This window comes from Platichthys flesus, chromosome 16 (genome assembly GCF_949316205.1).
Source record: "Platichthys flesus chromosome 16, fPlaFle2.1, whole genome shotgun sequence".
Taxonomy (NCBI): Eukaryota; Metazoa; Chordata; class Actinopteri; order Pleuronectiformes; family Pleuronectidae; genus Platichthys; species Platichthys flesus.
The window spans coordinates 6,144,943-6,160,391 of record NC_084960.1 but is presented as its reverse complement, the minus strand read 5'-3'; the positions used below and the strand labels follow the sequence as shown (position 1 = coordinate 6,160,391).

At 42.6% G+C, this 15,449-nt stretch overlaps 2 protein-coding genes across 2 annotated transcripts; one reads left to right on the top strand and one right to left on the bottom strand.

The window, feature by feature from the left end:
* Positions 1-312: 312 nt before the first annotated feature.
* Positions 313-7,013, bottom strand: ankrd40 (ankyrin repeat domain 40). The gene is made up of 5 exons (XM_062408541.1): positions 6,508-7,013; positions 5,234-5,382; positions 4,452-5,096; positions 3,713-3,894; positions 313-2,886 (listed from the first exon to the last, which is right to left on the bottom strand). Exons 1-5 carry the CDS (start codon positions 6,639-6,641, stop codon positions 2,743-2,745), a joined length of 1,254 nt encoding a protein of 417 aa, XP_062264525.1. The 5' UTR covers positions 6,642-7,013; the 3' UTR covers positions 313-2,742.
* A 1,240-nt stretch (positions 7,014-8,253) lies between these two features.
* luc7l3 (LUC7-like 3 pre-mRNA splicing factor) lies at positions 8,254-14,265 on the top strand. The gene is made up of 11 exons (XM_062407897.1): positions 8,254-8,475; positions 9,109-9,175; positions 9,270-9,309; positions 9,396-9,540; positions 9,714-9,788; positions 10,036-10,140; positions 10,368-10,529; positions 10,693-11,072; positions 11,342-11,538; positions 11,685-11,905; positions 13,622-14,265. Exons 1-10 carry the CDS (start codon positions 8,377-8,379, stop codon positions 11,870-11,872), a joined length of 1,458 nt encoding a protein of 485 aa, XP_062263881.1. The 5' UTR covers positions 8,254-8,376; the 3' UTR covers positions 11,873-11,905; positions 13,622-14,265.
* The last annotated feature ends 1,184 nt before the right edge of the window (positions 14,266-15,449 follow it).

Sequence of the window (15,449 nt, the reverse complement as noted above, 5' to 3'; positions counted from 1 at the left end):
CATTTCAGTATAAAGATGAGATGAGCAAATAGCAGAACATTTGTTAGTAGTTCAATTAAAGCCAAGCAGAATAAAACGCTATCTTCTTATGAAGAATTTAAATGGTAAGTAACCTCTGGTAATACACGGCCCTCTTAATGCCACTATTTGCTCTTCTGCTCTCTCTAGTGGCCATCAGCTGTAACACATATTGAAGACGTGACACAGAAGCCTTCATTCAAAGCCCGACACTGTTCACATGGATCCACTTGTCTGACGAACGTAAGTTTTTACAGGACTCGAGGCTCGTTTGAGAGAAGAAGAGGAAACAGATCAAGTTGTTCACCATGCTTTATCGAAGAACAGATACAGGTCTCCAGAACAAAAACACACAACTCAAACAGTGCCTTGGATTAGTTCTGCAAGTACACAGGACGTACTGTATATAAAAATATCAGACTCTGAATGCATAGGTTAAGTAAAACTGTATTCTGCTTGTTCTAGAACAGTAAGCAACCCCATAAATACAATGTTAGTCATCTGCCTTCCACGCGATCAAAACATGATCCTATATAAAAAAAAAAAAGATTTCAAACGTGCTGCTCTCTCTCACTCAGGGTACCACATGGCCTGGGGGGGGGGCTGGGAAAGAGCATTTCCCCCCCACATCCACTCACTCCATCCACCCGAGCCCCTACCTTGCACATGTGGCACAACTTCTCTTAAAGCATTTAAAAATAGTTGGGGACTTAAAATAAGTCGTTTCTCCTCACAGCAAACTTCCTGCAAACATGCCCCCCCCCCTCTACATTGCACTTGGCTTCAACAACAGCATCTCACCACTTTACTTTTCAACCCATTGTTAAACTCTTGCTTGTATGACAGTATTATTTGACACAAAACACAACAGGCCTAAGCTGGTTAAAAAAAAAATTATACAAATTAATAAAAAACATATCAGAAAAAATACAAATACAGTAAGAGCATCGGGTATACATTTGAACAGTAAACAGTTACCACCGGGTAAGAAGCTTCTTGATTGTATGACGTATTCTGAGCGCCTAGGGCACTGCTTAAAAGTGAATGAGACCCAGCACTGAGAGTTAAAGGAATAGAACGTGATGATGGAAGCAGCATAAACAACATGACCAGCTGTTCAATTCTTAATATATAGTAGAAGAATGTTTTTTTCTTTTTCGTGTGTGTAAATATTCATGTTGTCAGTCTCCATCTAAGAGGAACAGCAGCGCCTCCGATTTAGGTAATAAATAGAAAACATTGACAGAACTCAAAATAACTATTTCTTTAATTAAAAACAAGAAGATACTAGAACTAGAGGTGCCTCGACAAAAACACTGAAGCCACATATACTGATGTTTCCTTCAGAGAGTCAGTGCAGCCGATGTGAACATGTCAGAGAAAGTAATGTATATTAGTGTTGAGAGGAAAAAAGGAAGCACTCAATCGTAAAACCTAGATCTTTTCGTTTTTCTGTCCAATTCCCTGAAAAAAGAAAAATAAATCTTATTAAGGCTGCTTACTTTTCTAAAGCAGTCATAGTATTTTTCTGCTGTTAGTATCTTTGCTGGCTAAGTTAGTTTTTGGTTTTGATTCTAATTACAGTTAACACAGACAAGACAAAAATATACGACGCAGAGCTCAATTTATATGATAAATTAAGTGTGAGCCTCGTACGGGACCTTCGCTGGGAGCTTGAACCTTTGTTACCCTGGAGAACAAATGTATGGGCCTCTATACGAAAGAATCAACATGACTCAAAAATTGAAACTAAATACTTCACAGGGGACAATTAAAATGTTATGTTGACTGAATTTAGTTAAAGCAGAGGTGCTTTATAACTACTTAAACAAAATGTCTTACATGAAAAGACACAAGGGAATAATTCTAACAAAAACTAATTATTCCTTCCACACAGTGTATGACGTAAGTACTTCAATATGTAGGGGTATCAGCACTCCTATTCAAATGTTTCCATTCGCGGGGGGGGGTACAGGTTAAAGCAGTCTGTATGTGTGGTCAGCAAATTAAAGAACTACGAGTCCAAAGATTCCCTCCACCCTAACAACTAAGCCAGCAATGGATGCCTCCTCCAGGCAAAGACACTGAGGGTTATGCCTAGACTCAGAGCTTGTATGAAAGCGTGTTCGCCAGCAGGAATTTATGATAACTCTACGTGTCAGTTTCTTAGAAATCCAAGTCGCCTTGTGCAAGTCCACTGCGCTGCCACCCGTCCTGCTGTGTGGACTGATGAAGGGCTTATCAATAAGAGTTTGTGTAAATCCTTCCCGTCGTCCTCTGCTCCCGATCCTCCACAGGCCGATTGCCACTGTGACCTTAGATCAGAGCCAGTATAGGGATGTGTCCATGTAAGGCTATTGCAAAATCCCATTCAAGTTCAGTCCATGAGGAAGGAAGGCCAATGTCCCCCTCCGTTGTCCCATTAGAGCCTTGGCACCAAGCGGGCAGTAGGAGGAGAGAAGAGAGATAAAGAGAGGGGCCCCAATACTTTCGCACATAATTGAGTATACCATGCATCAGTAATCGCTTAGAACTGTTTGGGTACACTAAAGCGGAAGGAGGGCCAGAGGAGGACAGGAGGTGGACAATAGCTACAAAATAAATCCTAGTTATAAAAATAGGCAAAACACCTAGCCTAAACAAAGCTGTAACAAGGGACGTGGGCAGGCAGCCAGTTGCTTGAGGGGCGCTACAGGAGAGAGACCTCGGGGCTCTGCGGCAGCTCTAGTAGGTGAGGCGGGAGGCCTTCATGTTGTAGCAGGGTCTGTCTGTTAGGCCCCCGGCCCCAGAGAAAAGGGACAGGCCCTCGGCTTTCTCCAACACAACCTCCAGCTCCTGAAAGTCCTGAAGCCGAGCCACGTCCTTATCCTGGACACGGGAGGGAGAAAGATTGAACTAACCATCGGTTTAAAATCAACAGCAAAGAGTCTCCATTTAAAATGATGACACAGCCTCATTCTTTTTACTTTTTTATGGCAGTTTGAAAAGAGAAATGATGTTGAAGCGGTATTTCATATTTTATATGTGTCCAAAAACACATTCACTGACTCACTCAATTGTGTTGCTGTATAATTTGGCACTTGTTTGACATTACACAAATCAATCAACTGAAAGTGATCGTTAATTTCAGTGTTAACACAAAAAGCTTCCCCTTTACATTTATTGTCATGCGTCAGACTTTATGCTTTCAGTTTTGTTTTGTCAGTCACCGTGGAGAATGACACATACACAGCGTACACAGAGGGAAGAGGAGATTTCAGTGTTATGGTAAAGTGAGTCGCAAAACAACTTAATTATAGCATGAGTCAGACAGAGCCTGATGATTAAAACTGTCTGAATAACTTTAAACCCTTAAGGACACAGAGTTTTGAAAATATTGATTTGGGATGATCTCAAGAGGAAGTATGTTTCCATGGAGTCAGCTATAATGGATGTTTATTTGCATTGATAACAATGGACCCCGGTAATGATGATGAATAAATATACTGTCAGTTACTCACATGGAATCTAAGTTTATCAAGTCTGTGAGTTACAATCTCACTGACCTACAACTCAGATTAAAACTTTCACTTAAAGTCATTTGCCTTTTGTAACCATTTTGCATGAATAAGTTGTTAGCACACTGAATGTTACCTTGTGTGTTCATGTCACTGACCAACAACTCATGTCAAGGATGCATTCTTCTCTCCCATACCTTTCTCAACATGGTGTTTGGCAGCTTGCGGATTTTCTCCACATGCTCGGCGCTGATGTCCAACTCACGGCAGCAGACCCTCAGAAGGGAGCGGTAGGTGAGCTCCTGGCGGTCCAGCTCCACCTCAATGAAGTCGTTCTCCCGTGCACTAGGATTCTGGATTCGCACTTTCAACACCAACTCTAGAGAGGAGAAGAAGAGCGAAAAGGAATGAGAACCATTTAATGCTGATGAAGGACATGTCTTACACACAAGATAACTCAGGCATGAATGATGTTTTCCAACTTCATGCACGTTCCAAAACAAATACTTGTTTTATGTCGTTATTTTTGTAAAACTTGATCGACCCCTTTCTGCTCTGACCATCCTCAACTGTGATACTTTTTTCTGTGTCTGTCTGTGAGTCTGTGACGTTTAATTCATTGTCGTGAGAAGTGCTGTAGCTAGGCAACCAACAACCTTTTCAGGTTTGACGAGTTGGCTGCAAACGCAGAGGCTAACAAGTGTGTCCTCATTCGTGTGATTCCATCAGTCGCTAACCTGAGGAAAGTAACTGTGTAGACGTGACAGATAAAAGCCTGAATTACAGAGTCGACCAGAAGCTTTACCACTGTACATGCATGTGGATTTTAAGTGATTTACAAGGATTATATTCACAATGCATGGTATCCTGTCAGTGTACAGTCTGTATGTGTGGACAGGGGGTTACAGATAATAAAACATAGGGTTTCTCTCTCACCTTGCACGTTGACAGGGAAGGTGCTCGTAAAGAAGAAAGGCTGAAAAGCCGGCATGGTCCCACCGGCCTGGCCGTAGCTCAGCTGCTGTGGGATCGACTGCTGCCTGCTCATGGTTGGGTTCGCGCTGGCCACCGGGGCCTGGACCCCGCCGTTACTTGTCACGCTTGGGCTGGGTGAGGCCAGCGGAGGTGAACACATGGTGCCATTGTGTGGCAGAGCATGCGGGTGGTCAGCGTGGTTGACAAGGTGTGGCTCGACGGACAGGTCCATGGGCACCCTGCAGTTAACGACAGTGTGGTTGTGGGATGAGGCCGCACTGGGTGCCACGCCATTCTGCTCAGTCACAGGAATGAATTCCCCGGTCAGGGCTTGGCTGTGGGCGGCAGGGTTTGAAAGAGGAAGAAAGTTGTCAGAGACTTGGCTCTGTGATTTCTGAGGCTCATGGGTCGGAGAGAGGGAGGCTGAATCACTGGGTGTGTCCTCAGCATGTTCTTCAGAACCATTCTGTAAAATCTGTTGTGCTAAAAGGATCTCTGATTTGTTATCCATCTTGGAGAACATGAAGGGCGGTTCAGACAGGTAGTGGGGAATGATTGGCAAGTCAGACTCCTTGACTTCAGGCACTTCCTCCAGCTCAACCTCAACTGTGGCAAATATGTGCAGAATAAAAGAGAAATATTTCTTTAAAACAACCCAAAGATAAAGCATCAACACACGTGTGTACATTTCATGTCAAAGTATTACAAAGTTGTTACAAGGCTGTGAGAGATGTGTAGTTTACCTCCTAGCAGTCGTTTGATCTCCGGCTTGGATGTGAGCTGTGAGGCCAGCTCCTCCTTAGCCGTGAGGATGTCTTTATCTGCTCCACAGCCGAGTAAGTAGGACACTATGTGCTTATGGTTCCTCTTGCATGCCCAGTGCAGGCATGTCCTAATGGGATTATTGAAGAGAGATCTCAGTTTAATAACAAATTGCAACATATGTTTATATAAAAGGACTAACTTTAAATCATCTATAACAGGGTTCCGCAGATTTCAATAAGCTAAGATTTAGATCATCACTTATAAGTTCCACGTTAGTCTTGTTTATAGTTTAATTACAGCTTGCTAACATCTAAAAAACTCACTATTCATGCCACTAAAACTTTTCACTTAAAATAATGTGTAAAGCATTACTGTTAACATCATTAAGATTGACCTAAACATATTTAAGTCCTAGTATTTACATATATTAACATATTGAAAGCTTTCTAAGGCCTTTTGAATGATTTTGAACATGACATTTCCATGGGTCCACCCATCATCACATTGGATGTGTATTAAACGATCCTGGAGTCAAAATCAGCCTCTTCATCTATGGCCCTGACATGCGGAATAAAAGACTTATAGTCACTTCAGCATTTAAAGATCTGAAGAACTAAGCCAAAATATTTTAACTCCACTGGTAATGAGCACAGGCGACGAGTTAGGTTGAACATTTACCTGGAAGGTCTAGCACAGGATGTAGTTGATCACATATTTCTAATTTAGCACTTGTGCGATTGGCTGCATGTGGAACACTGTTTGAGCTAAAGTTGAACTTACGTGTAAAATAAATGTATGATTGTAAGGTGATAATCAAGTCACCTTGTCAACGAAAAAAGAGAGTTTCTTTCACTGGTTGTTTGTAAAGTGCACCAACCACACTAAGGCAATTTCCTGTATGTGCAAATATACATGGAAATAAAAAGAATTGTGATTCTGATTCTCTGATGTTTTGAGAGGACCAGAAAAAGGATATTTCAAACTTGTTTAATTGCCTAAACACAATCAAACAAGGCATGTGTTTGATATTTGGATGAGGAGTAGAAAAAGTGCCTTGCTCCGGTTAATAGGATAACACTGATCGCGTTGTAATCCCTGTAAAAACTGATTCTCCTCCTCTGCACTGAACTTTTCAACAGGCGCCCTGATACTCAATATTCACAAATCAGTCCCCAGCACTTGTTGAGTTGTACAGTGGAGGCCACTTGATCACTTCAAAACAAACAAAACAAACAAATAAACAAACCCTCACCATCCGTTGATTTCGTTCTGCGAGTTGACGTTCGCTCCGCTCTCCACCAGCATCCGCACCTCGTCGATGTCCCCGATGGCAGACGCCTCTCTCAGCCGCTCCTGTAACTCCCGATCCAACGAAATGGTGGACATTTTGGCGCAGTAGACTAACGCCGTGAGATCATGGGATGCACGGAAGCCTCTCAGATTAGGCTGTCAAGGCGAATCAGCCCCCAGTGGGTCGATGGAACCCGGGTCCGGTGGAAGTAGTGCGCTTACATTAGCTGCCCGGCTAACCTCAGCCCTTAGCTAGCTGGAGGGGAGGATAGCACAGAGGGGGGGGGGAAGAGCTTCTGTTACCGGAACTTGTTCGTGTTGCTGGTCGGGTCTGGTGTGTTTTATGCGGCCGGTTCCTTCGTCCCCGTTTATTTGTGTTGTTGGTGCCGCTGCCGACCCTCACTCACGGCTCTTCCGCGGTGTCAGAGCTCCGTCGGCGGGCTGCTGCCTCTGCCTCACCGGGGGACATCTTTGCATGTTACAACAGTGCGTCCAAACTTTCGTTCCCCCTCTCACACCGCTCCGCACTTTGTTTCCCCCTAATTACAAAAATGAGGTCAAACGTACTGATAAACTTCTCACACACAGAAAGCAGGGATCTTAAAGTATCACCCATCCTCTGGGTTTTTGTATTTTACGAGTCTGTTCGATGCACATATAAAGCTCATATGATAAAAGAAAAAACTTTTTGGACAAATTGAATTCACTGCCTACCTTTTATATATGTTTTATTGTGTTTTACTTTGACAATCAAGTGTATTCTCGTTCCGCTACACTGATATATTTAATGTATTCCTCAGTACCTTTGTTGTGATGCCTTAACGTTTTTATTAATTTTGCCCAAGTCAACAACAACAATGTCCAATGTTGAATAAAGTAGTAAAAATAGTTTTCCTTGAGCTTGTATGTAAACATACCGTTCATAGAGTGTAGGTGGTGGTTGAAACTTTCGATTGATGTGGTTACTTCATTTATTTTGGTGATAAAGAGATTTGACTGCAGCGACTGTAAAAGTGAGGTTAGTGTAGGAAAATACATGGAATTTTACAGATTACAAAAAATGTGCTTAAAAACATCTGTGGTCTTGGTCCTGTGTGTGTGTGTTTGGGTTTGTGTGTCTGTTAACTTAATGGTGTCAGATTTAGAGTTGTCAACATGAAGTCACTGTGTTTTCTAATTTGTTGTTGTGTTTACCTATTTGTAGTTGTTGTGAATTCCTATTTGTTGTTGTGTTTTCTTATTTGTCTCTGCGTTTGCTCATTTGTCGTTAAGTGTTTGTGATTTGTTGGGATTTGTGTTTGTGATTTGTTGGGATTTGTTATCTCAGTATTTGCATGTACATTTCTGATGAATACCGGTTGAAAGGAGTCTGTTGTCGGGGCTGCAACTGTGGAGAAATGCACAATTTATTTGAAAAAGTGTAATTCACTTTCCGATTTAAATAAATGATTGAATAATGTGCTTTGCATATACTTTTCAGCCACCATATGAATTGTGTTTAAATTGTTGTGTATACCTATTCTACAATGTGTTGTGATGACTGAATACAAAAAAATAAAATAATCAAAGACCTGAGTTGGATTCTGGACTTACGGTCTTAATCAAAAACGGATGTGGCTTTATATACAGTCTAAGACGTGGGACCTGTCCGCGTGGTCGCGCGCTGTACTTCCGGTTCAGGGGTTGCCCAGGGAGCCATGCGCGGGGCGTTGTTGTCACCGCGTCTGCCATTTTGACCAGAGCTGCTTAGCGCGCAGTAGATGGTGTGATCCGGCTCCTCGGGAAACGACTGCTTCATTTCACCAGCCAGGCGACTCTCCCCGGCGCGACCATGCTGTCTGCAGCCCAGCTACTCGACGAGCTGATGGGCCGGGACCGAAACTTGGCCCCGGACGAGAAGCGATCGAACGTGCGATGGGACGACGAGGGCGTAAGTTGGCGTCCAAGCTAGCTGTTAGCCTAGCATAGCTTCGTGGGATAGCATAGCTGGGTTAGCCGGTTAAAGATGCTCAAAGTTTGAACTATATAGGGACGCGAGGCTCAATGCGTCTGATAGTGTTGTGTTTTGGATTCTTAGTAACTCACATTTTTAACACATGTTATTTTTCAGACTTTTTGACACTCGCGCTAGTATCAGTTTAGCTAATGCTAATGATTAATTGGCTCACAATGAGGTTTGGAGCGTTGTGGATGATGCCCAGTTGCACATTGAGCTACAGCTGTTGTTGGGTGTATTTGTCTCCTGCCTTGGGTTGTGGAGCTAGTATCTTTTTACTAATTTTGACATTTAGACGTCAACATGTTATTAAATACGGTTGAGTTAAAAAGTTGATTCGGCAATTAGCAGAAGTTTAGACTGTGATCAGAATCGTGGTATATCGCAAAGCAGGTTCACACAGAACACAACTTAACCCACAGAACGGCTGTGCTGTACTTGTGCAAGTATAAATACAAGATTCTATAAGCACCAGTGGAGGGATTGTGCATTATGTGCAGATCTATTGCAACACTGGGTTAAGAGATATTATATGTAACGTCAGTATTGTCTTCTCTCTCTTATCAGTGTTGTCGATACTATCTGTGTGGGTTTTGTCCAGCAGAGCTGTTCACCAACACCCGCTCTGACCTGGGTAAGTAAACAGCTATAAAGATCTTTAATAAAGCCGGAGCTCACAGATGCATCTTTGATGAAGATTAAACATTTTTTTCAAATTATTTCTCCAGGTCCTTGCGAGAAGATCCACGATGAAAATCTCAGAAAAACGTAAGTAACGGTTGTGGCTTAAGAAATCCTTTGTGTACGAGTTGATATTTCCTCTTTGTAACACGCTCCTTACTCAACACATCCAGGTATGAGAAGAGCTCTCGGTTCATGAAGGAGGGCTACGAACGGGACTTCCTGCGCTATCTGCAGTCGCTCCTGGCAGAGGTGGAGCGGCGGATTCGGAGAGGGCATGCCCGACTGGCTCTTTCCCAGGCTCAGCAGAACGCAGGGGTTAGTGCTTTGGTTTAAGGACATTGATCTGTCACTTGTTCTTATACCTATATTTTCTTGTAATATGGAAAAAACTAATTGTCATTGTAGATCAGTTTTTATGATGTAAGCTCTAAGTGGAATTGTTTTGTTTACGTGGTTGTACTTGAGATTAAGTGAGTGTTTTCCTGCAGGGTCCTGGTCCAGCAGGGAAGAGTGATGAGAAATCTTTGGTTCTACAGGATAAGATTGAAGACTTGGTTGCACAGGTTTGTAGTATATTTGAAAATGGTGTATATATCACATTGGTTTATTTATTATTATTGTGTGCACATTAGATTGATAACTTGGAAGATATCAAAGTAGGAACCCACTGCAATTGGAAACATTTGTCACGTGTGACCACATCGTGTGTGTGTGTGATGATCTTATAAAACATCAATCGAAAGCATCAGTGTCTAGTTATCAATGTTAATTAAAATTGTGATTTCACTGGTCGGTTTTGCCGTTGCACAGATTGAGGAGCTGGGGTCAGAGGGCAGAGTGGAGGAGGCCCAGGGGATGATGAAGCTGGTGGAGCAGCTGAAGGACGAGAGGGAACTGCTCGGCTCCAATCCCTCGGTGAGTCACCTGACTTCAGGCAAATCTGCCCACAGACACTGATCGGGAGAGTAGATCATGAAGTCTACATGTCTACATGTCGATAATCATGCTTCATGATCATACTCGGATGAACTAACATTAAGCATGGCTTGCTGAAATATTTTCCTTTTTAAAATCAGATCTGTCCCAAAAGAACAATGTGTGGACAAGCAAGATGTCATATCTTTTTTTTTTTTTTTTCCCAGACTATTGAAAGCTTTGCAGCCCAGGAGAAGCAGATGGAGGTGTGTGAGGTGTGCGGGGCCTTCCTCATTGTGGGTGATGCCCAGTCCCGAGTGGACGACCACTTGATGGGCAAGCAGCACATGGGCTATGCCAAGATCAAATCTACTGTAGAGGAGCTCAAGGTAACAACGACCTCTCAAAAGATGACTTGAATTATTCGCAATGTTGCAAGAGAACATAGTGCTTCATCGTTTCTATCACATGTATGAATAATTCATGAAAGGTTATAATACCAGGACAACCTTTTTGTTGAAGCTAATTATTGTTCCATCCTTGTTCTTCTAGGAGAAGCTGCGTCGCCGCTCAGAAGAGCCCCCCGGTGAAAACCCAGTGGTCAAGAAGGACCGAGAAGACCGCGAGCGTGAGAGGGAGGAAAGGGAGAAAAAGCGCAAAGAGGAGGAAGAGAAGGAAAAGGAGCGTGAGAAGGAGAAGGAAAAGGAGCGTGAGAAGGAGAAGGAACGCGAGAGGGAGAGAGAGCGTGAGAGGGAGAGAGAGCGAGATAAAAATAGAGAACGGGACAGAGATAGGGACAGGAGGGGCCGCCGAAGCCACTCTAACAGCCGCCACTCCAGTCGGGCATCGGACAGGAAGAGGAGCAGATCCCGGGATCGCAGACGGTCCAGAAGCAGAGACAAGGAGAGGGAGAGGGAACGCAAACGCAGCAGGTATGGCTGTTTATCTACAAACAAGATTGGTAATCTTAATATTAGTGTGTGAAATTACTCTTGGCTTGATTATGTAATGGAAATAATCAAGTGAAATGGATTTAGGTGACAAGATGATTCCTTGAAATGTAATCATACAGTCGAGAGCTACCAACACCCTCCGTTCCTCATCATACAGGCCTTCACGTGTTACTTTTATTTCTTTTATCACTTGAAAATGCATTTGTTTTTAAAATTTTTATTAAATGCATTTTCCGTTCTTCCTGTAGGAGCCGGGATAGAGACAGGGAGAGGAGGCGCAGCCGTGACCGGTCTGACAGGAAGCGTCGCTCCCGCAGTCGTGACAGGAAGAGGTCACGCACCCCCGAGCGCAAATCTCACCGTCACCGCAGCCGCAGCAAGGACAGGGAGAAGGAGAAGGAGAGGGAGAGGGACAGGGAAAGAGACCGGTCATCCAAAGACAAAGGTGGGGCCTTTGGATATTTTAATATTTTCATGTCTTGTGGAATAAGTGCAGAGTCCTAATTATCAGTTTGTAACAGCTGTAGCTATTACAGCTAAATCCTTAACAGTTGTCCATCAAGGAGAAAAATACTGTATCTGTTTTCTCAGACCGTAAGGTAACAGAGGAGAGGAGCAGCTCTAAGAAAGACAAGCACTCTGACGGCGATGCAGCTGCCATCAAGGCTTCATCAGAAGCAGAACCCATGGAGACGGAGGCGGCCGCCTCTGCCTCCTCCCCTCTGCTCAATGGCCAGAAAGAACTCTTCCATTCTGAAGGTGACACTCAGTCCAATTAAAACTGATCTGATAGGACCTCAGATCAGGCTCAGGTAAGTGAGTCCTCCTCCTTGCTTCCTTCTGGCTCTCAACCCAAACCCACCACCCTCCCACCCCCACTCCCCCTTACCTCTCCCATCTCCCCTACCCGCCCTCTCTCTCCCACCCTGTTTACGTTCAGTTCAATGCCTATGATTTTATCTTATGTACTATGTGCATATATCTTTATCCTGTTTTCAAATAGTGCATCATAAGTATGCACTGAAGATGAAGGACTAGGCCCGATGAATGAGAAGATGGTAGCAAACATTCACACAAAGCCAAGAGGGAAAGGCCAGTGTAGCCCTGAGCAAACGTGCCCGGAGGTACCCCTCGTTTTGTATCGTTTTTTTTTTATCCATATAGATGTTTATTTGTCTTTGGACAAAATGGCAGCAAAAAAAAAGTATTAACATATCTAATCAAAAGTTCCTGCCTGTATTCACCTGTTTTTATTTATTTTGTTGTCTTTTCTTTTATACCTTTTTTAAGTAGGAAAATGTAGTAATATTTACTTGATAGGGACCAGGTTAAACCAGGGTGTTTATTCATGTTTGTTTATATATTAATATATGATACATATTTTTTATACATCTCCACATATCTCATGGGGTTTGGGCTTTCTCATATGTAAACTCAGACATACCTTTTTTAGCCTTTTTCAAAGGTGTATGTGGAAAAACAAGCAATTTTCTTTGCTGAATCCAGACTACGATGCCATGGATATTTTTTTTTATATCCAGCTTATTGTGCCTGATCATGCCATGCAGTGTGTGTTTGGGGGTGTGGGGTGTTATAGCACCGGGGGGGCCTAACGTCACTAACTAACTGGAGGGTAGGGTTTATCGAATGAATTGCAGCTGACTTCCATACCTCACACAGCGTTGGTGTTGTGAGCGAGACCACATGAGAAAAGGGCAAATTAAAAATCATGGATACTCTGACTGTCAAACTGTGCAGGTACTCACCCCAGGTACTCCTTTCTCTACCCACATCCATTTCTGAATGCTGTTGCCTGTCAGAAAAGAAACACAATTCTTTACTTCTCCAAAACATGAACTTGGCAACTTGATTGTGTATATTTTTATGATAAACAGTTTCGTTAAGTTTGGGGGACAATGTGAGAGACACCTTTTTTAAAAAGCTGAGATGCACAGACAGCCTGCTTGATATACCTGCGCCAACAGCTGAAATTGTCACTGATGTGTTCATTTCTCCACATTGTTGTTCAAGGCTAAAACCTTTTCAAGGATATTTCAATGTCACATTTTCCCCGTTGAAAGTATAATGTGGTAATATATTTAACTGTAAACCAGATACAATAATAAAACGCATCATGTGCACTTTCAGATTGGAAAAGTGAATATCAAACAGTTCTGTCACAAATTCGTATAAATATCTATGACAGAGGTAGTGACCAGAACTTTCAACTTTCAATCAAAGTAAAATATACAGCAACATATTTAGAGAGTAGCAGGATATCCTGGCCGAATGCAGTCAGATCTTCAGAAGTCCACTGTGCTAGTGAATAGATTGTACTCGTGCATCATTAGCAGTGTCTCTTGTGTATGTTCTGCTCTCTCCCCTGTTACTTAACTAAGGGACGTATTTGACTAGTAGTCATGTCGATGTTATTATTGTTGCTCCAGCAGCAGCAGTTGTTGCTAGAAAAAAAATGTTGCGGGTCCTTTGCTAACATCGCATTTTGTGAACATTTTTTTGCTCGACAGGGGAAGCTGGGATATCTGGTGGAGGAAGAAATGGAAGAGCGCATCCATCCTTACCCTGAACCTGACACTTCGCTGCTTAAAAACAAGGTGAACCACAGATGTGTAGTGGCTTATCCCAAATCATAAACATACACGTGTAAATGAGAAGAGAGTTAAATAATTACACAAACTTTTATGTTAGCTGACGCATCTTTTTGCTGAATGAGGGTAGTTGTGGTTCATCTGATGTATTTTGGTCTAGACACCAGCCCGACATCACTTAGTTCAAAACCAAACTTAGAGGAGAAGCTCAGTGTGGTTCTTTTCTGTTTTGTTTTTCTTATTTTGGAATTCTTGACACATCCTCCTTGTTTCTTGGCATTTAGTGGTAATGAAATAAAATCGTGCTTGTGAGTCTCTTTTGGTTTGTCAGGTTCCATTTCACTTGACCTCGTCTTCAACAGAAAGCGCATGTACAGTGTTAGACGACGATAGGGCGTGTCTCCTTTCCTCCACTTTAGAGCTCACATTGATTGCTCGTGTCCCCTTACTGTAAAATATACTGATTGATTTTTGATCAAAAGGGTTTTGAAGAGTGAAGATCTGTTTAATTTTGTTCTGCTTTTAATGTCCATCTTGTCTTGATGAATAAAAAGTAAAAATTTGTCAAAGTGGTCTTTATTTATTTCCGCCTCAGTGGGACTGTCTAAAAGACATCAGGTTAGTGTGTTGTGCGTTTGCGGTTTTCAAATTTCCCACAAGGAGCATGTTGCAATAGTGTCCCTCCCAAGATCAAGTACTTGTAAAGATGTGGGGTCGATACATGTTCTGTCTGCTGAGGACTTCAGCATTCTGGATTTTCATTACTGATGGTAAATTAAATATTCTCTTTTACACTCTGTATTCTGGGCTCATGAGTATAATTATAGTTTAGTATGATAACTACAGTTTTATCACATTGGAATAAATCAAACATCTTGTACCACTGTACTAAACTAAATGGTGCCACTCGTTGGAAATAGAGAATATCAAAAGGGAAACAAGTAAAGCATTCCCTCCCTTTTTTGCAGACCGATACCTTTTTATTCAAACATTAAACTTGACTAAGAGCCATCTTGGTATTTGGCTCAATAATGGCTTTTGTTGTTGCTTGAAAAAAAAGCCTAGTCACAGGTCTGTGGTGATCACAGCAGAAGTAAAAAATGATCCAGCAGGTTTCCTCATTCCTGGCGCCCTGTGACAGTATCGTCTTACTGCAGCCGGTGAGACGTGGATGCTAAAGGTGAACCGAGTCCTGGCTCAAAGCCTCCTGCCTTGACGGATATAAAATCACAGAACTCATTAATAAGCAATGGCAAAGTCTTGGTTCTGATTTCAGACTTTCTGAATGCAATCTGCTGCCATGCTGAAAAAGGTAAAAGTATATAACTAATTCACGTCTGCTCTAAAACGTTTCTATTTCCATGGTGCCAACAATTCATGACACAGGAGAAGCAATCGTAGTCAAGAGTGAACGCCACCTCACTGGTGGCTCGTTGGTTTACACTCTTAATTTAACACATATGTTTTTTTTCTTTTCATTCTCATCCAAACGTATAAACTCTGTGGACATACCAGAGGTAGATGTTTGTACCTTGGTTCTGACTTTCCAGAATACGCACTCTGGCTACTGTAAATGGTTTGTATTGATGCTGTGCTTTTCCAGTTTATTCGACCTCATACAGCACTTTTTATATACAGCTCCCTTTCTATCACAAAGCATTCATACACTCGGCACAGCTGTCGGGCAATTTGGAGTTCAGTATCTTGCCCGAGGACACTTCAGAATTCGCACCGGGGACGCTGGCAA

Excerpts from the sequence above, each read along its gene's own strand:
- ankrd40 (XM_062408541.1), bottom strand. The coding sequence starts at position 6,641 with ATGTCCACCATTTCGTTGGATCGGGAGTTACAGGAGCGGCTGAGAGAG. Across the intron at positions 5,097-5,233 it reads GATCAAACGACTGCTAGGAG|TTGAGGTTGAGCTGGAGGAA; the intron begins GTAAACTACACA and ends TATTTGCCACAG. Across the intron at positions 3,895-4,451 it reads CTTCCCTGTCAACGTGCAAG|AGTTGGTGTTGAAAGTGCGA; the intron begins GTGAGAGAGAAA and ends TCTCCTCTCTAG.
- luc7l3 (XM_062407897.1), top strand. The coding sequence starts at position 8,377 with ATGCTGTCTGCAGCCCAGCTACTCGACGAGCTGATGGGCCGGGACCGA. Across the intron at positions 9,310-9,395 it reads GATGAAAATCTCAGAAAAAC|GTATGAGAAGAGCTCTCGGT; the intron begins GTAAGTAACGGT and ends CAACACATCCAG. Across the intron at positions 10,530-10,692 it reads CTACTGTAGAGGAGCTCAAG|GAGAAGCTGCGTCGCCGCTC; the intron begins GTAACAACGACC and ends TTGTTCTTCTAG.